Source organism: Mesoplodon densirostris, chromosome 4, assembly GCF_025265405.1.
Source record: "Mesoplodon densirostris isolate mMesDen1 chromosome 4, mMesDen1 primary haplotype, whole genome shotgun sequence".
NCBI lineage: Eukaryota > Metazoa > Chordata > Mammalia > Artiodactyla > Ziphiidae > Mesoplodon > Mesoplodon densirostris.
In genome coordinates this window covers 38,624,602-38,648,809 of record NC_082664.1, presented here as the reverse complement: position 1 = coordinate 38,648,809, position 24,208 = coordinate 38,624,602, and the positions used below count along the sequence as shown (strand labels likewise).

At 39.7% G+C, this 24,208-nt stretch overlaps 1 protein-coding gene across 1 annotated transcript in view; it reads left to right on the top strand.

The window, feature by feature from the left end:
* Nucleotides 1–23,999, top strand: part of PPP1R36 (protein phosphatase 1 regulatory subunit 36) — a 32,080-nt gene extending 8,081 nt beyond the window's left edge. The window contains 11 exon segments of the mRNA XM_060096047.1: nt 2,131–2,217; nt 2,729–2,826; nt 2,926–2,992; nt 5,187–5,278; nt 9,413–9,419; nt 10,038–10,172; nt 22,388–22,430; nt 22,748–22,926; nt 23,009–23,200; nt 23,763–23,825; nt 23,879–23,999. Of these exon segments, the coding sequence (XP_059952030.1) occupies nt 2,131–2,217; nt 2,729–2,826; nt 2,926–2,992; nt 5,187–5,278; nt 9,413–9,419; nt 10,038–10,172; nt 22,388–22,430; nt 22,748–22,926; nt 23,009–23,200; nt 23,763–23,825; nt 23,879–23,999 (1,084 nt within the window).
* The last annotated feature ends 209 nt before the right edge of the window (nt 24,000–24,208 follow it).

Genomic DNA, 24,208 nt, shown 5'->3' with positions numbered 1-24,208 from the left:
GGCAAACTAACTAATAGGGCAAAAAATGTTGAATTATAGGGATGGGACTGAGGCAAGGTTAGGAGGGAAGCAATTTCATTTGACATTAACTGAAATTGGGTGTTTCTATCTATATTTTCTCATCTTCTAGAGAAGAGAAACCCTGGGAAGGGCTGGTGACCTGAGATTTCTTTAGCCTGTTAGAAAAGTTAACAGCCAATGGCTTGTAAGTGGCCAGCAGGTTGTGATGGTCCAAGAGAAAACTGAAAACAACTTTGTGTTCTTGTTTAGGGTGGTTATATTAATGCCACACATTAGATATCTGGCAAGTAGAATGGACTTCAAAGAGCTCTTAGAAAATGTCTGAATGTTTGGGGGAATTGAGGATTTTGTTAAAGGCTATCTAAATGGCCTGTCAGTAGAATGTATCAACAACGTACTGTTTCTTCCTTTATACCTCTATCAACTTATTTTTTTGGAACGCAGATAATAAATCAATACATACTTGTTATTAAAAAAAACCTGAAATAATACAGAAGTCTACAGCTGTGGAAGATAGCTCTCTTCATCACTACGCCTCCTCTCTGCCCCATCTCTCTTTGGAGGTACCCACCATCACCATTTGGCATCCTTTCATTTCTTTTTTTCCTGCCACCTCCTCAGTATTTCAGCATACCCTCCCTCTAAATACCCAATCCTTGGAGACCAGTGATAAGAAGAGGACAAGAAAGAATGAAAAGTTTAGAAATTTCTACATCCACTAACCAACTTGGTGCCAATGGCCTGAAAAGAAAGAAAAGTACAAAAAATCATTCCCTTGAGGTGATATCATGTACATGCTTTTAGATTCTAACCTAGTCTACAACCTGAATATTGCCAGGATGTTGGCAAAAATTCCTGGAAGAAGAAAGTACCAAACTGATTAAGTTTATCATTCTCATGGGAGGTATTTCTCTAAAATGATGACTTTGTGGGTAACCAATCCCAGAAAAATTTTAAAGGAAGTTGTTTCAAAACTGTTGTGTTGACAGAGATGATAATATATGCATGATTAGGGAATGACTAAAATCTGGGAAAAGTGCTTCTACTTACTATATCTATGCTTAAACTTAACAGAGAGATGTAACTGTGGGCAGAGATTAAGCATCTGGGTGGTTTTTTCAACGTGGCATTGTTTCAGGCAGAAAAATAAACATCATAATCTACAGTGGTCACCAAACCAATGTATTTGGTAGACACCACAATTCTAGAAGATGAACTCTCTATGAGGCAGGAACCACATCCTGCTAGTCTTCAAAACGCTTTTCTCTGTTTTCCTATTAAGCATTTGCTGATAATCCTCAGAGCCTGTCCATTGTCTGTAATCAGACACCACTTATTTTCAATGTTATAGCAATGCCTGACTCAGAGTATGGCCTCAGTACATATTTATTTGTTGCTTAATTGTGGTCCATTGTTAGTTAGGCCCATTACTGCTTGGTAATGCTTGTACAAAAACTATAGAGTGAAAGCAACCCTGAGTTAAGTAAAGGGTCCTGAAACCTTCTTCGAGATAGTCAAGCTTCTAGAAGAGTCCACAGCGGTGACAACGAGGTGGCTGCTCGGGGGGCAGGACTGCCTGGTGGGTAAACACACGGCTCTGTGGCTAGAGAACCTGTGTCCGGTCCTGGCTTTGGCACTTGCTAAGTGATCTTGGTCAAGTTACTTAATATCTTTCTAGGGTTCAATCTTTCTCATATGTAAACATTGTAATAATAGTAATATTTTCCTAATAGAGTTGCTGTGAAGATTGAATGAGGTCGTGCTTAGAAGCACATAACAAGTACTCAGTAAATCAAAAAATCCTTCCAAACTGATCACGAGCTTTCTGTTTCTTCTGAAGTTACAGCAGCATTTTCGGATGGAAATGTTTTGTGTATGGTGGTATTCAGGGGGCTAGTGATACGTAAAGGCTGAAAGTCTGATCTTTTAATCTTTTTCTAGATGATTGTGCCACATGTAAATACATGAATTAAGTACAGCTGTGCCTCATATTCTCTCCAGGACACTCACAATATGTGCTGGTCCTCAGGTTCCATGAGCTATGGTCATGCTCTGATTAGTTTCCCCCGGGAAGAGGTTAAGTTCCTAATTTTCTCATTTCTATTACAGTTTTACACCTGCAGTAGAACTCAAAGAAAGAGGAAAGAAAGGCAAAGCAGTTCACTTTGCTGAAATTGATGGTCCAGCTTCAGACAGGTAGCTTAACTTAGCACCATGGCAGGGTTGCTGATAGCACCTCTTAGCAGAATGGCTTAAGCCTCTACAGACTCTAAGAAAATATCATCCTAGGTTGAAATGCAAATAGCCATCAAGGAAGGAACATGCACTATTTCACAATTATGGTGGGAGTTACAATGATCCCAATAATGTATCCCTGTGGTAATTTGGCTATTAGCAAATTTTCAGCTTCTTTAAAAAAAATCTGAAAATGATAGCTATGCCAAAAATAGATGATTTAAATGATCTATTTCGGATCAAATTGGTATTTACATTTTATGTAAAGCAGTGTGCATTCCTCCTACCCCTAGCATAGTAAATATAATGTTTAATAAAATGTATTCCAAAATGATCCTACATTAAATGAAACCCACACATGACACTCAGGGTCTCCTTACTTTATAGTAAACACCTCATGTGCCTCAGGGTAGATTAAATACAACTAAAACCTTTCAAAGCACTACTAGAGACTGTTATATCCCCAAAACAGGTTGACAGATAAAAGGTTTGCTTTAAGAGACGATAAGTCACCCAAAGGCTTAGAGAAACAAAGTCAGCAGGGCAACGTTACACTCCACGATGCTAAATGTGAGTAACTGCTTCATCATCCTTACATGTATTACCTGGTGTCAACCTCTAAGGCAGCTCTTTGTCCCTCTTTCAATTGTCCATCTTTTCTCCTTTCAGTTGTTGCTTTGCTTTTACTACAAGATACTGAGATGCAGCATATCTGTTCTTTTACAACATTTATGAGGTATGTAATGCTTGTGAGACATTTTAGATCTTTTATTCTTTATTTTGAAATCATCCCATCTGATAAATGATGACAAATCTGATTTTTGGAGAAAGGGCTGGCTCTATGCAAGCCATTCTCTCAGGATACAGTTTCAAAGACTGAGACCAAAGAGAGGAAGCCAGAAGTCACAGGAGACCAAATAAAGTCCAGGGCAAGGAGTATGGTGAGCATGTTGTCAGAGTCCCATTGAGACTACACTATGTGTATGTTGGTTAAAGGGTATACTCATTTACTGAAGATCAGTTTTCTCCACTAGTTATGTTTGGCAGCCCCAACAAGTACTAGGTGTGTGACTCTGGGTGAGCTTTTTGATCTTCCCGAGCCTCAGTTTCCTTGGATACAAAATTGGAAGTAATGGTGTCTCCACGTGGCTGTATGAGGAAGGTGCTTCTCATGGCAGCTGCACTTGTAAGTGCTTAGTGAGAGTTGGGTATCCTATGCTGTGGGCAGTGCTCACAGATTCCCTCAGCATTCAGTAAAGGCTGCGTATGGCAAACACCTGAGATTCTCTGCCTGAAGGCAATGTCAGATGCTAAAGAGAGCTACAGGGCAAGCTTGGGGCACTAGGAAGTCAGTGCCCGAGAAGCAGCCTCCAATCAGTGATGTGCTGGAGGGAGAGTTGGTAGATAAATATCCCAGCTTCCATCTGTCAGGATAACTCTAAGTTTTCTATGCTGTCTCCTAGAATCCCTCATGGTACTGAACTACATTGGTCCACAGGATAACGAACTTGTTAGCACCCCCTTTCCATCTCACCTCCCCACTCCCCTACTGATGTTTCTTGTGATCACTTCCTAGTAAACTACTTACTCGAAAATCTGTCTCATGGTATGTTTCTGGGAGAACCCAACCTAGGACAGGTAGTTACTAATACTGTGAAAAAAAAGTCTGCAATGCTCATCTTCATCCTGCTCTCAAGGTATGGTTAAGGAATGCATGCCAGAGTAAGAATTTCCGTTTGGGGCTAGAAAGGAAGCAGCAAAAATCTTGTAAGAATATTTAGAAAGAAACAAAGCCTTCTAGTTTTTTTTTTTTTTTTTTTTTTTTGCGGTATGCGGGCCTCTCACTGTTGTGGCCTCCCCCGTTGCGGAGCACAGGCTCCGGACGCGCAGGCTCCGGACGCGCAGGCTCCGGACGCGCAGGCTCCGGACGCGCAGGCTCCGGACGCGCAGGCTCAGCGGCCATGGCTCACGGGCCCAGCCGCTCCGCGGCATATGGGATCCTCCCAGACCGGGGCACGAACCCGTATCCCCTGCATCGGCAGGCGGACTCTCAACCACTTGCGCCACCAGGGAGGCCCGCCTTCTAGTTTTAAAACAAATGAGATAGGATTGTAAATCAGTGTAGTCTTTTTGGAGAGCAAAACTTATACAAAACTTTAATGTGCAGCTATTCTATGTCCTAGCAATTTCACTTCTAGGAAGTTACTCAAAGATGTGGCTATAAGAATAATTACTGCAGCAATGTCTATAATATTTTTTAAAAACCTAAATATCCATCAGTAGAGGATTAGTTAAATAAATTATGAGCTATAGCATATTTTATCCACCTGTTTAAAAAAATGAGGAAACTCTATACATGGTATCATGGAAAGAGGTCCATGCTACACAGGTAAGTGACAGAAGCAAGTTGCAAAGACTTGTATATATAGCATTATCCCATTTGTTACCAAAAAAAGTAAGGTGTATATTCATGCATATGTATGTGTGCTGGTGGGGGAGGACCTTATATGTGATTGCCTGTGCTCTAGAAGGTTCAGGACGGATTCTTGCCAAACTCTTAACAGTGACTACCACTAAGGAGTAAGATGGTGACAAAGGAGTGAGGGGAGAGTCTTTTTACTTGTTACATTTGTGTACATTTTTTAAACAACAACAAAAAATTACCTGTATTATAAAAACACTTTAAAAATGAAAACTAATTGGTAAGCAAAACTATAATCAGTTGTGACCTCTCAAAAAACTTTGTTTACGAAAATCAGGTTTCTTATATCTTCAACAGTTGTAGTAGATAGAATTTTAAATGGTAAATTAGTTGTGTGATGGGTATGGTAACATGAGTTTCTACTTATTCTTGTGTGCCCATAGATTTTTTTATGACAAGCTTTATGTTTGAAATATGTTATCATTGTTTTCTTTTAATCTCCCCATAGGAATAAGAATCTTGACAATTTCCTCATGGCATTGTTGTACTATTTATATTATTACTTGGAAAAAATCTCACAGGAAAAGAAACCCAAAAGCTGTGTGATTTAAGTAGAATTTTGTAGTGTACTTTATTTTTATTGATTGATTTATTTATTTTTGGCCACGCCACGCAGCTTCCGGGATGTTAGTTCCCCGACCTGGGATCGAACCCGAGGCCCTGGCAGTGAAAGCACCGAGTCCTAATCACTGGACTGCCAGGGAATTCCCTATAGTGCACTTTAAAGCTTTATCACTGCCAGTATTAAAACTAACTTTTGTCTAGGGTAAAGAGATGATGGAAATTTAAAAATCTTGGAGTATGCTAAAACATTTTACAGGGAGGAGTTCACCAGTTTTAAAGCTGACTGAATAATTCAGATGGGTATTCTGTTAACTAAATATTGCAAATAATATAGACCAGCACTGCCCAATAGAAGAGTATGCCCAATATGTGAGAGCCATATATGTAATTTAAACTTTTCTGATGCCATATTTTTAAAATGTAAAAAGATACAGGTGAAATTAATTTTAACAAGATATTTTATTTAACCCAATGACTCAAAAATATTACATTGCAACTTGTAGTCAATACTAGGAAGTTATTGATGAAATACTTTACTTTTTTGTAGTAAGTGTTTGAAATGTTGTCTATCTTACAAATACAATATACTTCAATTCAGACTAGCCACAGTCAGTGAGTGCTCGGTAGCTACCTGTGGCTCACAGCTACCATATTGGACAGTGCAGATAGAGATATTGTTTCTATGTTTGTCATGCTTACAAAGTTCTTGCTAAAGGGTTTGTAAGCATCTAATGAAAAAAACTAAGAATTAAAAAAATTAACAGATATGACCAAAATGATATTACATATCATAGAAGAAAATGACTTCTTAGGCTACATGTGAAGAATTTAATCACTTTAGGTGGAGGTGGCTTGGTGCTATCCAGGGCAAGAATCTGGGAACTCAGAGTCCAGAGCAGAACAATGCCTCTCAGGCTTGGTGACCTTTGCAGGCCATGGAACTTTCCCAGTGCCCAGGCTGCCCTCCCCAGTATATGTGGAACCGACCCAGTGATTTTGCTGTTAGGAATGCTGGATAGAGTCATCAATTTGTTGTTGTAGAATGTTTTCAAAATGCAAAATCCTTGCATATAAACAAGCAGTTTGAAAAATTTTGTGGATAGATAAATGTCTTGGGATAGCAGTTTTGTATAGAACCAAATAAATAATTCAAACACTACTAGTACAGTAAAGCCATTATAATATGCAACATCCAGCAGAGCAGCCAGAGAACATGAAGTGTTTCTGTGGTAGCAAGCAAATGGGCTCAAGCCAGCTGTGGACTCAGAAGGTTTGAGGAGTCTTACTATTTCAAAGTCTATTATTAGACTTTGATAGCATATTAGCTTATATTTTGTATGTTTTTTTCTAATTCTGTGGGTTATTGCTAATCAGGCAGAGACATTGTTGGGGGGGCGGGATGAATTGGGAGATTGGGATTGACATACATACACTCTTGATACTATGTATAAAATAGATAACTAATGAGAACCTACTGTATAGCTCAGGGAACTCTACTCAGTGCTCTGTGGTGGCATAAATGGGAAGGAAATCCAAAAAAGAGGGGATATGTGTATATGTATAGCTGATTCACTTTGCTGAACAATAGAAACTAACACAATATTGTAAGGCAACTATACTCCAATAAAAATTTTTTAAAAAGCAAAGACATTGTTTCATTTCTTAACTTATAGAAATAGATAACAGAAGAAAGGTTTCTTAGTTATTTTTAAAATATACTAAAGGGCTTCCCTGGTGGCACAGTGGTTAAGAATCCGCCTGCCAATGCAGGGGACACGAGTTTGAGCCCTGGTCTGGGAAGATCCCACATGCTGCGGGGCAGCTAAGTCCGCATGCTACAACTACTGAAGCCCACACACCTAGAGCTCGTGCTCCACAACAAAAGAAGCCACCGCAATGAGAAGCCTGTGCGCTGCAACGAAGAGTAACCCCTGCTCGCCACAACTAGAGAAAGCCCGCACACAGCAACGAAGACCCAACGCAGCCATAAATAAATTTTTAAAAATTATTAAAAAATAATAAAATAAAATATACTAAAAATTATTAGAACCCAGTGATGTATGGTAGACCTTCATGGGAGGAATCAGTTACAGAATGACAAAGAAAAATCCAAGCCTTAAAATTAATGGTTCTGGGCTTCCCTGGTGGTGCAGTGGTTGAGAGTCCACCTGCCGATGCAGGGGACACGGGTTCGTGCCCCGGTCCGGGAAGATCCCGCATGCCGCGGAGCGGCTGGGCCCGTGAGCCATGGCTGCTGAGCCTGCGCATCCGGAGCCTGTGCTCCACAACGGGAGAAGGCCACAGCAGTGAGAGGCCCGCATACCACACACACACACAAAAAATTAATGGTTCTGTGGTGTGATTCTAAAAAAAGCATAACAACTTTTCATTTTCAAGCTTCCAATAGTCAGTTGGTTTATTTATTATAATAAAAACAAATATAAATTACATTGAGATATCTGGATATAAATAACTTTAAGAAAAAAATTAATTTCCGTCAAAATAGTGAGGTATAACATAGGGATAATAGAAGCATTCACTTTACAGTTATTGTCCAGATTAGATGAGTTAATGCATATTATCTTAGCCTAGTGGTTGGGCCTTGGAAGGAAAGCCTATAACCTGTGAGAGGAGAGCAGGAAGAGTTACAGAAGGATATTAAAGATACACTTTGATGGTCTTAGATGACTAAATGCCCTAATTCCAGAAGAAAAAACCTTATCCCCACTTAACGGATGATGAAGCTAGGGCTCAGAGAGGTTAAATGGCTGGCTGGTGTACATGCCAAGTTAGTGATGGAGCTGAGGCTAGAACCCAGGTCTCTAACTCCAAAGTCTCTGCCTAAACCACTGTGTGGTGTCCCCACATCCCTTACCAATCAACTCAGCTCTCTGTCCCCGAGTTTATCCATTTGTAATTAGGACTTACAGCTTCTGAACAAAGGTACAATTATGTATGCAGTTTTAAACATATCATAAGTATCTTCAAGTTATTACAATCTTTGTAATTATAATTTTTAATGGTGGCATAACTTTCCATCAAGCTGCTGTATGTTAATAACTTATTGACCTACCTATTAAGAAGCAATGTAGTATAGTGGTTAAGGGTACAGACTTTAGTGCCTGGCTTCAATCCCACGGGGGGACTCATATGTTAGGTTAATGTCAAATCCTTAAATAGTACTTGGCTCTATTACTACAGCCTGTATTACTACTCCTATTATCCCTCTATTTTATATATTTTGGGAGTCTCCAGTTTTTCTGATAGTCAAATAGATAAATAATAATTGCATTGAATATCTTCATGCATTAGATTTCTCCCCTAACTTTGGATGATTTTTTACAAAGAATAAATTTCCAGGAGAGATTATTGGATCAAAGTTTATGACCAATTGTATGGCACTTGAAATTATTACTAAAAATTTTTCCAAAGGGTTATACCTGGGTTTATTTTAAATGCCAGGCTCTACCCAGACCTACTGAACCAAAATCTGGAAGGGGGGCTGGCCTTGGGAATTTGCACTTTTAGCAAATACCCCAGGCAATTCTTACATATATTAAAACTTGAGAACCATTGGCGGAAACGTTTCAAAGCATTTCTTCGTTGTTGTTTGGTTTGCTTTGTTTTCAACAGCAAAAGAGATTAACTATAGGCAGGTCTGGCAAAGCAAGGGTGAGGATGAGGGAAGGCAACAGGGAGGCAGGCACAGTGATGGTCACTGGGGTGCTCGTGGGTGTGTGTGTTGGGTTTATATGATATTTGGGCATTTAAAGTTATCTATTCCAGAAACTCATTTTATTCCAATTACTCACAGGCCTTCTCACCACAGTGATAATGTTTTGTGCTTTGAAACATCCATATTATCCTTAAACCCACCGCCTTTCCCCACAGCTTATCTTCACGCCGTCAGTCTAGTGGTTAACATCAGAAGGGGCAGTATGTTGTCTTTCTTGTTTAGAGTGCATTTCGTTTGGCTTTTATCTTTCTGAAAACAAAAAGGCAGGGAAAAAGTTAGTGACGCTTCATTTTTCAATAGCAATCATTGGAATGTATTGTCGGCAATGTTTCCTACTGTACTGTACCGCAATAATGTCTAAAATTAGGCTTCAGACATGCTGTAACCTAAAAACAGGTTGCCTTTTAGAAAGTACATTTGCAATTCAATTGGAACTGGGGCTGTGTTTTCACAGGGAAGCAAGGTGATTGTAATTGATGCCAAAGTTCCCAGAGTGGTATTCCACAGATGCCTCCTTAGCAAACACAGAACTGAAGGTGGGCAAACGTTGAGTAGTTCAAACATTGAGCCCCCGAACTTAGTAATAACATCAGAAACCCAGGGGAAGCTAAGGTGGGAAAGAGTCTCCATGGCTGTTTTAGCAAAACAGCAGGAAAACTGGCTGCTAATTGCCACAGAAACTAGTATAGGGAATTTGTTAGTTGAGCTGTTCTATATAAATTAGGACTTCCTGTGTATAAAATTGAGGATACATATACAATTTATAAAGAATCTATTAAAATGAATATTCAGCATAAACTTGAGAGGCTGATTACAATGATAAATATCAAAGGACTTTGAGGAACTTTCTCTGCCACAGCTCAAATAAAATAAATGAAATGATAAGTGAGATGTGTTGACTCACTTCGGTTTCTTTCAAAATAGTTTATACTTCTGACTTTTTACTAATTAATATAGACATTTGCCAACATTAATCCAGATTATTGTTTTTCTTTTCAGGGGCCTTGTGGAGAAAAAAGAGATGGAATTGGTTATCAGTAAGTTAGAAGCAGCACAGAAATACTTGGCACAGAAGTACTGTGTCCTCGTCCTGGGCTTGGGAATGCCTGATAAGCATCACATGTGCTGCGGAAAGTAAGTCCCCACTTAGGATTTTGTTAGATCTTCACTTGTGTGTAGATCCACATCCTTACAACCCTTAGCTTTGACTTTTGGTGCCCCTGAGAAAGGTTCCTTTTTTGTTGTACAGAATCACTGGGCTCAGCTGAGACTCTGTCCCAAACACATGTGACGTCTTGTTTGAGAGAGCCAAATGAGTATAGGAAGAATCCCAGAATCTTGGCTGATATTTTTTTTTCTTTTTTCAAATTAAAGTTGATTTACAATATTGTGTTAGTTTCAGGTGTGGCAGATGTTTTAACAACCTTCTACTATTTGGGTTTAAATTTCTCTCAGGTTATATCAGTTCAATGAAATCTTGCTTTCTGCCAGGAAGGCTTCTTGCTGTCAGACAAGGGCCACTTGGCTGCCTTGGGCAGGAGGCCGAGTGATGGGCCAGTGTTGAAGCGGGTATTGGGTGTGTCCCCTCCCCTTCTGCTGCTTGTTTTGCAGCAACAGTTGTGGGTATAAGTGCATAAGGTGGGAGTTGTAAGATGACCCTGTTTGTGGGAAGGTAATTTTTACCTTAGGATAACAGTTCATACACTACTGTAATTAAACTTTTAAAGTGTCTTATCACAGGAAAGTTTGGGGTCACAGGAGAGAAAACTCCAATCCTTAACCCAAAATCTCCTTCTCTTAAGTAGTAGTTTCACAACAGGCTCAAGATCCATGCCATGGTCATGGCCAGACCTTTCAAATTTTTTAAAAACTTTATTGGAAAAGAACCCAATACATGATTTCTCTCTCTCCACATTCCCCCACATTTTCAAAATACAAGTATTTGTATTGTACATACTTTTTTTCTATTCCACATTTTTTCTGTGTACCTTCTTCTATTAATCTGCTTATATAATCTCACCTACCACTTTGAATAACAACTGTAGTCATTCTATTGTATAATATACCAGTTTGCTTAACCATTCCTCTTGTGTACATTTGTGTGGTTTCAGTTTTTCTGCTTTCTAATGTTTTTGCATTGAATATCTTTATATAAATAACTTTGTTCATTTGGGCTGTTTACTTATGGCTTATTACCCAGAATGTACTTATCTGGAAGGCATGAACAATTTTATAGCTCTTGTTACATATTGCCAGATTGTCCTTTAAAAAGGTTAAAACATTCTTTATCACCATAAGCAATAAGCATACTTGTTTTTATTAGTTTAATATTTTTGATAGCTTAAAGGTATATAAAAATCTTAAGGATATTTTATTTGACTGAATATTTTTCATGACTATAGAGTTTGTGTTCTTTTTTTGTGTAAAATAATTTATTGCCTGTTCCTCCTCTAGTTTTAACCATCTATCAAGTGGAAACTGGGAATTTGTATAATTTATATTTCATATAGCAAGGATTGGTTACTTGTTTTTTCTAGTTTGTTTCATTCATTTTGATATTTACGTTTTTACACATTATGAAAATGTTTTAAGTTTTTATTTATTTGAACATTTCCACCTTGTTTCTGATGCTATTCAATAGTCATACAAGTTCTTGCATTCCTGGGTTCATTCTGTTCATTTCCAGGCTAAACTCCTCACCTTTCTTTCTTAGTTTTTAAAAATAGAATTAAAAAACAAAAGCTTTGATCCATTTGAAATTTGTTATATCTGATCAGATGAGCTATGAATCTATTTTTTCTTTACTAATAGCCAACTTTCCTGTAATATTAATTAGTGATTTTTTTCCACTGTAACATTTCTTGTTTATTAGATGTTGAATTTTTCTAATATTTTAACCCATTTTAGGGAATTCCTATTGAATTTTTTGGATTAGTTTTTCTCTTTTAAACATCAGAACTATGCAGCTTATATTTTGCTTTGCTTTATTCAACAAACATTATTGCTCTGTGGTAATTGTGGTGCTAAGTGCCAGGGTACAAGGAAAATGGTCTCTCCTTTCAAGGAGCATACAGTCTATTGGAGGGGTCATCAGGTAAGGAGACCAGTGACTGGTGCAATAGAGGTATAGACAGAGATTGGGCACCCAAAGCAGGAAAGGCGAGGAGCAGTGGACCTCAGGGAGTGCAGGCAGTGAGCTGGGCTGGAAAGGAGGTGATTTAGCTGAAAACAAGTTCTCACTCCTATTACCTCCAGAAACCTTGTATTTGGTGATCTGGCCTATTTGAGATCAATTTCACTATTAATCAAGTTCTAAGCAATATTTACCAAGAACCTTTTATTGTTTATTGTATTAAGACCTATACTTTAGCTTAGGAAATAGTGTCATCTTTGCTATATTGAATCCTCTCAAAGAGCTGTAAGTTGTATTCTCCATTTATTCATATTGTTCTTTATTTTGTCCATTAAAGTTTTACATAGTAATCATTAAAGAAATTTTTATGGTCCTAAATTAGATTAGCACTTATGTATTCACGTAATCAAGTTTTTAAATACCAGTGTGAAGTTTTGGTTTATTTATTTGTTTTTAATTGTATAAATACTTCATGAACATATCCTAAGGGTAAAAAATTTAAATAGTTATGTATATAGTTTATAATTAGTTAGTATTGTAGAGTTAAAAATTAAAGTCTCCCTACTTCCTCCACCATCCTTCAATATCAGTCTCTCCCCAGAAGTAAGTACTGTTACTTCTGACTCGATGTATGTCCTCTTGGTTTTCTATCCAATTATAGGTATGCATTTACATTGTTGTTGTTAAATACATCGGATAATGCTATGCTGTCATTCTGAAATGTGCTTTTTTCACTTATAAATCTTGGATATTTTTGAAGATTAGTACACATAGATCTACCATATTCTTTTTTAAAAATGGAATAGTTCTTAAACCATGGATATTATGGATTTATTATCATTAACTGATTATTTCCCTGTTGATGCATGTTTGGTAATATATTTTTGATGACAAAAATATATAAGAATGCATTTGGTTTTATCAGTTTATGTCATAACCTATGATACATATGTTAAACACATTTCCTGCCTATATAAAATTTTAATTTATCTCCTTGGATTTTCTAGGTATATAATCATATCATCTGTAAAAGATAGTTTTTAATTTCATTTTTTCCTAGAGTCATATTTAAAAATTTTAATTAGCTATAGTAGTAGCATTTCCTGTATGTAATTCCATTAAAGAAGTGACTGAAGTCAGCCTTACTTTTTTTCTGTTATAAAAGAGAATAAGCTAGCACATGCTATTTACTTATTGTATTGACCCTTAGTTTAAGTGATGAATTATTTATCATGTCGAGAAGATAACTCATTGTTTCCCTATATATTCAAAAATAGTTTTGTTCTTTCTTTTTATAAAATTAATGCATAGTCGTGTACAATAATTAATCAATACATAAAAAGGAAAGGGTAGATCTGTTGTCAACATTTCATTTATTATCCTTTCAGACATCTCTATATGCACACCCAGACACACAATTTTACATAAATAAATAGAATTTTTTTTTTTTTTGCGGTACACGGGCCTCTCACTGTTGTGGCCTCTCCCATTGCGGAGCACAGGCTCCAGATGCGCAGGCTCAGCGGCCATGGCTCACGGGCCCAGCCGCTCCGCGGCTTGTGGGATCCTCCCGGACCACGGCATGAACCTGTGTCCCCTGCATCGGCAGGCGGACTCTCAACCACTGTGCCACCAGGGAAGCCCAGAATTTATTATTCTATAACATTACACCTGTAAAATATACCCAATAACAAACTTACTTAATAGACCAGTTGTGAAAATTAAATGATATAATACATATAAAACACTTAGACCCATCCTTGGTACATACTATATATTCAGTAAAGTTAGCTATTATTATTCCTTTTTTTGTTGTTATTATTGTTATTGCTATTAATCTGTGGAATATGGTAGTAAATATAACTCTACAACATCACCTTTAATGGCTTCCTGGTATTCCAAATATATTTAACTTATTGATGAACAGTTGGAATATTTCCTTTTTAAATATTAGGAATAACACCACAATGAACTTTCTTATACCTATATTTGATGTTCTTGTCTAGTTTGTCCTAAAGATAAATTTTTTACAGTAGAATTCCTGGGTCAAAGAGAATGCATATTTAAATATGATGTATATGTTTAAATTTTAAAAGTCCTGTTCAAGAATAGATGTTACTATGGACAAGAAAATAAATGGAAAAACAGGTAATTTTTTAGAGTAAAGGGACTATGGGCGATTTAAAAAGTGCCTTGCAATATGGAGGACTTCCCTGGTGGCACAGTGGTTAAGAATCCACCTGCCAATACAGGGGATACGGGTTCGATCCCTGGTCCAGGAATATCCCACATGCCACGGAGCAGCTAAGCCCGTGCAGCACAACTACTGAGCCTGCACTCTAGACCCCTCGAGCCACAACTACTGAGCCCGCGTGCCACAACTACTGAAGCCCGTGCGCCTAGAGCCCGTGCTCTGCAACAAGAGAAGCCACCACAATGAGAAGCCCGTGCACCGCAACAAAGAGTAGCCCCCACTCGCTGAAACTAGAGAAAGCCCATGTGCAGCAACGAAGACCCAACACAGCCAAAACAAAGTGCCTTGCATTATCAAACAAGTTGTTGGATCTTTTGAGACCTAGACTATGATATTTACTGTTTTTCTGTTCTCTCTTAAGGTTGTATGATTTGTCCCCACTGCTTTGTTATAGTTTGAGAATCTAAAATGCTTAATGAAATTCTATATTATACTTTGCTGTTCTCACCTGGTTTTTGCAATTTATTTTACTTTATTTTTTATTATTACCAATAACCCTTACTAAACATTTTACTCTATCTGCATTTTAATGTCTTTCATGTGAGTGTGGATTTCTACCCTTTCATGTAGTGAACTTTATAACAATTCCATGTGGTTAAATTTTTTCTTTTTTCAGTTTTTCTGAGTCTTGAAACCTTTTCCTTCCACCTACAAAAAGAAACATCAGGTAGGACAGAGATTGTATTGGTTTAATAACTTCATTGTTTAGTTGGAATAGGTTCTCTCCAGGCTTCTCCAGGGTCCAAGGGGCAAGCATATGTTCTCTCCACTCTTCTTGGCTATTTATAAGGACATACATTGGTCTATAAAGTTTAAAAACAAAAATGCATGTGAGATTTCTCTCAAATAGGGACTTGATGTTTATTAATGTTTATATCAATGTATTTTCAGTTCAGGCTCATTGTCCTTGTTTTTTGGTTATATTTTGGCATTGCTGGCCATTTCTCTTCTCTTGCACCCCTCTTGTCCACAGTTGTAGCTATACTCAGTCTGCTTCCCACGTCTACCATCTCTGTGATTCACTTTGTGTGGTTTACCATGATTTGGGAATGCCCTCTTTTTTTTTTTTTTTTTGCGGTACGCAGGTCTCTCACTGTTGTGGCCTCTCCCATTGCGGAGCACAGGCTCTGGATGCGCAGTCTCAGCCGCCATGGCTCACGGGCCCAGCCGCTCCACGGCATGTGGGATCTTTCCGGCCCGGGGCACAAACCCATGGCCCCTGAATCGGCAGGCAGACTCTCAACCACTGTGCCACCAGGGAAGCCCCGGGAATGCCCTCTTAATACATCTCCAGCAACATTCATTCTTTATTCTACTACATCATTTCTGCTCTTGAGAGTTTTCACTGCTATGTTCAGTTCTTTTATGGAGTTGACAGGTTTAGTGCTGTCTTCTAGTGCAGCAGCCATGAAAACGTGCCACTCAGATCTGCTACAGTGCAGGGTGTAATTGACCAGCGGCCCCTGCTGCTGCACTCTGAATCCACCACCAGGTTTGTGCTGAGGCCACTCTTCCCATGGACTGTCTCCAGCCAATGTCTGAGGGCAGCGGGGACACTAAAGCAGGCTCATTCCTGCCAGATATGGGACCCCTCACAGGGGTGACTGGCTTGAGGGCTTCCCTTTGGCCTGGTCAGCACTTTCTTGTGAGGTGTAGAAGTAGAAGGAATAGAGAGAGATTTAAAATAGGGGATTGAGAGTTAAGCATCAAAAAACATTCCTGTGGCCCAAATACAGAAGGCCTTTCCGGGTCCCTAGAGCTGTTGGTAGAGATTCAGCTTGCCACAGACTCCCTTATTTAGGAAGAAGTGGTGTTTTCTCTTCTTGACAAAACTTTTAAGAAAGGTATTGTAGGGCTTCCCTGGTGGCACAGTGGTTGAGAGTCCGCCTGACGATGCAGGGGACACGGGTTCGTGCCCCGGTCCGGGAAGATCCCACATGCCGTGGAGCGGCTAGGCCCGTGAGCCATGGCTGCTGAGCCTGCGCGTCCGGAGCCTGTGCTCCGCAACGGGAAAGGCCACAACAGTGAGAGGCCCGCGTACCGCAAAAAAAAAAAAAAAAAGAAAGGTATTGTAGTAAAATTATAGTCAGCTTTATAAATTTTCCTATTTAATCACTTGTAAAAATCACCTTTTCTCAACATTAATTTCTTCTGTCTTTAAAGCGTCACTTCTAATTAAGAAAACTAGAATTTAAGTTTTGTATCAGTCAGCTCAGGCTACCATAACAAATTGTCACAGATTGGATGGCTTAAATGACAGAAATTTATTTTCTCATAGTTCTGAAAGCTGGAAGTCTGAGACCAGGATGCCAGCATTGTCAGGTTCTGGTGAGGGTCCTCTTCCTGGCTTGCAGATAGCTGCCTTCTTACTGTGTCCCCCATGGTGGAGAGAGAGAACCCCAGTCTCTCTTCCTCTTCTTAAAAGGAAAAAAATCCCATTATGGGGCCCCACCTCCATGACCTCATCTAAACCCAATTATCTCCCAAAGGCCCTGCCTCTAAGCACCACCACATTGGGGGGTTTAAGGGCTTCGACACATGCATTAGGTTGGTAGGGGGAAACACAACCATTCAGTCCATAACAAGGTTAAAAAAACACCTACTCTAAAAAAATTTTTTTAATGTATTGCCCATATTGTTCAATTTTTAAAAGAACATAGGCATTGCTAACTAATTTGGGGATGAAAAACAAACTGTAAATGTATCATAATTAGAGATTTTTAAAAAATAAATTTATTGATTTTATTTATTTTTGGCCGTGTTGGGTCTTCGTTGCTGCGCACGGGCTTTCTCTAGTTGTGGCGAGCGGGGGCTACTCTTCGTTGCGGTGCGCGGGCTTCTCATTGCTATGGCTTCTCTTTGCGGAGCACGGGATCTAGGCACGCGGGCTTCAGTAGTTGCAGCAGGCAGGCTCAGTAGTTGTGGCTCATGGACTCTAGAGCTCCGGCTCAGTAGCTGTGGTGCACAGGCTTAGTTGCTCCATGGCATGTGGGATCTTCCCAGACCAGGGCTCGAACCCGTGTCCCCTGCATTGGCAGGTGGATTCTCAACCACTATGCCACCAGGGAAGCCCCATAATTAGAGATTTTATCATATCTTTTAGTTTCCTAGATATAGAACCTCAAGTTGTACTTTTAACAGTACCTTTTTATTACTATATATATATATATATATATATATATTTTTTTTTTTTTTTTTTTTTTTTTTTTTTTTGCGGTACGCGGGCCTCTCACTGCTGTGGCCTCTCCTGTTGCGGAGCACAGGCTCTGGACGCGCAGACTCAGTGGTCATGGCTCAAGGGCCCAGCCGCTCCACGGCATGTGGGATCTTCCCGGACTGGGGCGCGAACCCATGTCCCCTGCATCGTCAGGCGGACTCTCAACCACTGTGCCACCAGGGAAGCCCCTACAATATATTTTTTATACAAACTTTTAAAGGAACTTATGTTTGCAAGTAAGTGATTGCCTCAGTTTAGTACTAGCTCATTTCCAGGAGATGTTGGTCTTTTTGCCATTGTAGGCAATGTCACCTACTTTCCTCCTGCTTGTTGGATAGCAGTTTGGAGAAGAATCAGTTTGGAGCTCACCAGCCACCATTCACATAACAAATTTTATACAGGTCAAATTGCTGAACAGAGGATATTGAGGAAAACAGATTATAGCATGTCCTTACCAGTAAAAGTTGTTAATTGGCCGTGGGTGTTGATTGTGTCCTTGAATGAAGTTTATATTGCTCTTTTGGTTGTTTTTATCTAGGAGAAATAAGGACAATGTTTTTGCCAGTTGTGAGTGATTACCTGATTTTAACATATCATTATTTAACTTCTTCCCAATGTGAACAAGCTGATATTTGCATGAGAACATTTTCATGTGCATTTTCTAATTTTTCTCTCTAATGTATGCATACTCAATATTGGACTAGATCACCTTATCCCTGGAGATAAATTAACGATTTCAGTAGAACCAGCAATTTGGGGGCTGTTAATTTAGTGCTTTCATGTTTCTTGAGAAGTAGGAGGCCATGCCTTTCTATTCTAAATGCATCTGTGAAATCCTGATATTACAAAAGCTGTGGCAAAATTTTGATAAACATGTTTGGTAAAAGCTCTCTGTGTTTTCCATGGTAGATAAGAAAACCTCCTCATGGCACAAGCCATAGAATTAGATCTGATCTTTGGTTATGGCCAATTCTGGCTCCAACCCCACCTCTACCTAGGAGGTATACCCTCCTCCTCTGTGGTCAGTGCAGCTGTCACCTGACCAGTGACCAAAGAGGCTGGCTGTGGGGATGAGGATGGGGAGAAAGACGTTTCTTTGAAGCTCAGGTGTTTAAATCATCTTTAAGCCCTCCCCCTGCCACCTCCAGTCACTTGCACCAAGGCCTCTTTTCCCTCCCCCAAACACATTCCTTTGAAATTTCTCTTCCCTTGTACAGAGCAGGCCTTGACCATCATTTAAACCTGACTTCACTTGGGGCTTCCCTGGTGGCGCAGTGGTTGAGAGTCCGCCTGCCGATGCAGGGGACACAGGTTCGTGCCCCGGTCCGGGAAGATCCCACATGCCGCAGAGTGGCTGGGCCCATAAGCCATGGCCACTGGGCCTGCGCATCCGGAGCCTGTGCTCCACAACGGGAGAGGCCACAGCAGTGAGAGGCCCGCGTACCACAAAAAAACAAAAACAAACAAAAAAAAACCTGACTTCACCTAAGGCATCAGGGGGCAAGTGGGAGCACAGTTTTTTTCTCTCTCCAGCCCAGAACCCCATGGGTCTGGCCCTAGGCTTTGCACCCCTTCAGGAATGACTAAAAATATAAGCTCTCCTCATTTTGGTTTAGAGCTAAGAGTCTAATATAGCAAGAAAGAATAAGAAAGCACATAACAGGCCACTGACAGTCTCTGGGTTTACCAACAGCTTGGCTTTCCCCTCTTTCCTTTGGATTCCGCCTTCACGGGTAAATGTACAGCATCTTTGTTGACCAGCACGGCAGCCAGTTGCCACGTGTGGCTATTGAGCACTTGGAATGTGGCTGGTCCACGTTGAAATGTGCTGTAAGTGTAAAATATACACTATGCAAAAAGTTTAAAAATGAATAAAATATCTCATTAATAATTTAAAATATTGATTACATATTGAAATGATAATATTTGGGGGGTTGGGGTACAATACATTATTAAAATTAATATCACCTGTTTCTTTTTACTGTGGCTCCTAGAAAGTTTTAAGTTACATTTGTGGCTTGCATTATATTTCTATTGGATTGTGCTGTTATCAACCCTGTTTCAATTTGTAGAGGATTTGGAGGTCCTAACTTTGTTATTTATACTCAGTACCTTTCTAAATTTATAACCAATTTATAATTATTATGTACTTATTAAAATTATAGAATATATTTATAGTTATTTTATATGTATAAAATTAAAATATAAAAATAATTTTTTAAAAAAGGAAAATGACTCAGGATTCACCAGCAAGAGATGAAGTGGAAGATTTAAATGTGCTCATTCCCAAATGTACTCATTCTCTGTCTCCATTTCCCAAACTCATTTCAGTTTTACATGCAGAGCTAAATCAGAATGGTCAAAAGAAATAAAAAAAAAAAAAGAATGGTCAGAAGAAACTCACTACATTCTGTTCTTAATTTCTGCACTGTGAGCTATATCAGTTTGCTCTGGACTTTAAGACAGAAAGTCCGGGCTTCCCTGATGGCGCAGTGGTTGAGAATCTGCCTGCCAATGCAGGGGACACGGGTTCGAGCCCTGGTCTGGGAAGATCCCACATGCCGCGGAGCAACTAGGCCTGTGAGCCACTACTACTGAGCCTGCGCGTCTGGAGCCTGTGCTCCGCAACAAGAGAGGCCGCGACAGTGAGAGGCCTGCGCACCGCAATGAAGAGTGGCCCCTGCTCGCCGCAACTAGAGAAATCCCTCGCCCAGAAATGAAGACCAAACACAGACAAAAATAAATAAATAAATAAATAAATAAAATTAAAAAAAAAAAAAAAAAAAAGACAGAAAGTCCCAGTTTTGTGACAACTTGAGGGAAAGGAGAGGAGGTTCATGGTACCTTCTCTTCTAATGTTTAAAAAAAGAAAAACAAAAGAAAAGGAGATAAAGTGTGTGTTTCCTGGTCAATCACTCTGTCATTTCAAAACCTTGCTAAGGTGGTGCTGGTTTGGGTTGTGCCAGCATAAATGCTGCTCTAAACCTTCTCTCAAGGACACAGGCCAACTCAGTATTCCAAAACCAGAGTTTGGTTGGTTTCCGCTTGACAGGTGTGCATGGTCTCTGGTTTCAGCTGGCAGAGGCAGTGGAAGGGCGGGAATACCACAGAAGCACTCTTGTTGGGTAAAGGCTTTAGGTGACACAGAAGGAGGCTTGTCCTAAAAAGTTTCTGCTGGGCTCTGTTGTTTAATGGTTTATCTCTAAAATATTTTAAAGAAAAAGCTTATTTTCCTAGCATTCTGGGTTACAAGGACAAATGTGGAGACCTGACAGGCCTGATTTTTAGTTCAGACTCTGTCCCTAATTAAATATATGTCTTTGGACTTCAGTCTCAACATCAGTCTCCCCACCTGTAAAGTGGGAATAATCATGCAATCTTGTGAGAACTAAATGTGATCATAAATGTAAAGGGCTTAGCATAGTATTTGGCACATAGTCCATATTTAGTAAATGTTCACTGTAATTACTGTTGCCTTAATTCTTCGTTGAAGACTTGCACGTGAGGAAATGAAGCATCTGCCAGAGGGGAGGGACTAACCCCAGGAAAAGCTGAACCACCTCTTCAGTGTTTCCTCCAAATGGAGGGCTAGTTTGGGCCCATACAGACCATGAAGTCTCTGTGAAAAAGCTGGAGGTCCTGAGGAGTTTGGGTCAACTTCCCCAGACCATGGGAGTCGGGACAGTTCTGGAGAACCTGATACCAGGGCCAATCCTAGGAGTCAGTTACTCCAAGGAAACCCAAAGCAAAAGCAGAAGCAGACCCAGGATCAACCTTGGAGTGCCCTGGGTCTGGCCTTGGCCCCCAAGACTGATCAAGTGACTGCAGGTGCATAGCCCCGTCATTCAACTCTCAAGTCCTCCCCTGGCCATGCCTGCTTTCCCAAGGCTGGCAATCAGAATTAGATGGCCTGTGTTCTGAATGGAGAGGGAGGCCAAGTTTACTAAGTGTGCCCATGCCAGTACCCTTAACAATGAATTTGTGTTGCAAGGACTCTTGGGCGTTTGCCTACCTTTAAGAGACAAGGCTCGGTCTACATAACTTGTTCAGAAGGAAGAGCGCACTTTTCTTCCCAGCCAGTTGATTGTATGGCATAGATAGACCTGTGTCTGTTTTGTTTCTGATTCTTTCTGTACCCAATAGCCATAACCATTGTTTAAGATTTTTTTTCTTTTTCTTTATTTTAGACTTAGCCTCTAGCTCTTTACTTCCATACCTACTAACACCTTGTGTTACCTGTTCACCACCTTTCCACTCTCCTCACCTCCCTAACACTCACATTACTAGAAACATTTGGAAGAATACAGTGAGGGCTGGCTTGTTTATCCTGAATTTATATTGATTAGCTTTTTTATGAACCCCACTTTAGTGGGGGTTTTTTTAGTTTTTTTAATAGTTGATTTACAATGTTGTGTTAATTTCTGCTGTATAGCAAATTGATTCAGTTATACATATATATATATATACATTCTTTTTCATGTTCTTTTCCATTATGGTTTATCACAGGATATGTTGATTAACTTTTGACCAAACACTAGAGGTTTTGATCTGGGTAACCTAAGAAGTTGAAGAAAAAGACAGTGGCACTCATTATCAATCCCTTTTGATAGCATTTATGTGACTAAATAGGTATGGGACCACAGGTAATAATCTGCAAAAGACCTTTTGAAGATAAGGGGTTGCCTAGATCACTGAAATATTGAACTTCCCTTCCCAACCTATAGTTGTGATTTGTTCTATTTCAGGGGGAAAATATCAGATACACAAAAAGACTGGAAATTCTTTGAGGTGAGTCACGTTTAGGGGCTCTGCTCTTTGATATGAAACATGAAGTATAGCAACAACGAATAGACATTTGTCAGGCACCTATTTTTAATGAATATCCTTTCTACAAAGGATACTAATAAGCTGTGTGCCACTTCTTAAATCTTTGGTCTGATTTTCCTCCTGCAAAGGTGAGTACATGTATAATTTTCTGCAGCCCTTCAGGCATGTGGAGAGAGCGGGGCACCTGGGTTTGCGTCTACTTAGTAGTGTTCTATAGACAGGTGGGAGCTTTTCATGTCGTAACTGTGGGTTCCGATTCTCATCTGTTTCTGTCATAGTCCTTTTATACTTTCTGTACGTATGTAGCCTGGATTGTCTTCCGACGTCAACACTTCACAGAGATTGAGGAAGAAATAGGGAGGCTGTTTCGTTCCGACATGTTCAACATTCCCCGAAGGAAGCGCGAGGATGAAGAGTCAGGAGGGGAAAAGAAACGCATGACTTTTGTACAATTCAGGTGTGACCTTTTGACTCTCCCAAGCTCAAGGACATTTCTAGAAAACAAGATGATGTGACCTAAATGTCACCCCTACCCCCAGGAGAATGATGGCAAAGTGCCCAGCGATGAAAAAAGCCATTAACATGCGCTCTCCAGTCATGTCTACTCTGCTGCCCTCTCTCAGAGAAAAAGCTCAGAATATCTCTGAGAAAAAGTACCGTCAAGTAGGCATGAAATCCCCAGTCCGGATGCAAGAGCACAAGGAAAATCTGGACTCTGTGCACATGCCAATGTAAGTGGCCCAAGGAGAGAGGAAGGAGAGAAGACTGAGTGTTGCTTCCTAGGTGGGACCCAGGAGGAGCAAGGGCTCAGACATGGTGCCTCTGCCAGAAAGCAGAACAAAGGTGGAAGCACCATCTTCCTACCATCCCCTGCTCCTCTCGACCTGTTTTCTTCCCAGATCAGCTCTTGGTATACCCATCTAGACTAGAAAAAACTAGAAAGTTATGCTAGACTTCAAATAGTTCTAATTTGGTGAAGTGAGTAGCAGACTGTAAGACTGAGGTTTTCCTGTTAGAAGAATCATCTTTGGGAACTAAGGGAAGGACCAGTACAAAATCTTGCTATGGGTCGAGGTTTTGAACCCATATTTAAGATATAGATGTGTGTGTGTGTGTATCAGTCTTAGCTTTATACACACGCACAAGTCAGCCATATACTGGGTTGGCCAAAAATTTTGTTCGGGTTTTTCCATACGATGTTACAGAAAAACCCAGACAAACTTTTTGGCCAACCCAATACCTTAGTCTTTGGCCTCAGCAAATATTCAGCTATACCAATAATTCTTTCCACAGAGTTGGCATCCTGGGGGAGCCTCGATGTCAGTTCAACCCCCATACCCTTATCCCCCTCGATACATGAATAAATGAAAAATGAATAATATTTATTTATTTTCATTTATTCATTTAGTAAATGAAAGCATGAAGTCTGGGAGACAGTCTTCCATGATAGAAAGAAATAACATGAGGATTCAGGATACACTGGACTTAGTCATGAGAACGCTGTCCTCTCAAACAACATTCCCTAAATAATCTGTACATTCCATTTCTGTAATTAGTTCCTGTATTTGAAGTAAACTACTTTGACTTAATCACTTTATACAGGACTAGTGTTTATTATTAAACTTTAAAAATTGTTCAAATTATTTTGTTAAAAGGTCAACAGTAGACTAAAGAATTCCAGAAAGCTTTTGAAAAGCTCATTTTCCTATATTTAATACTTTGCTTTGTTATTTATTTAC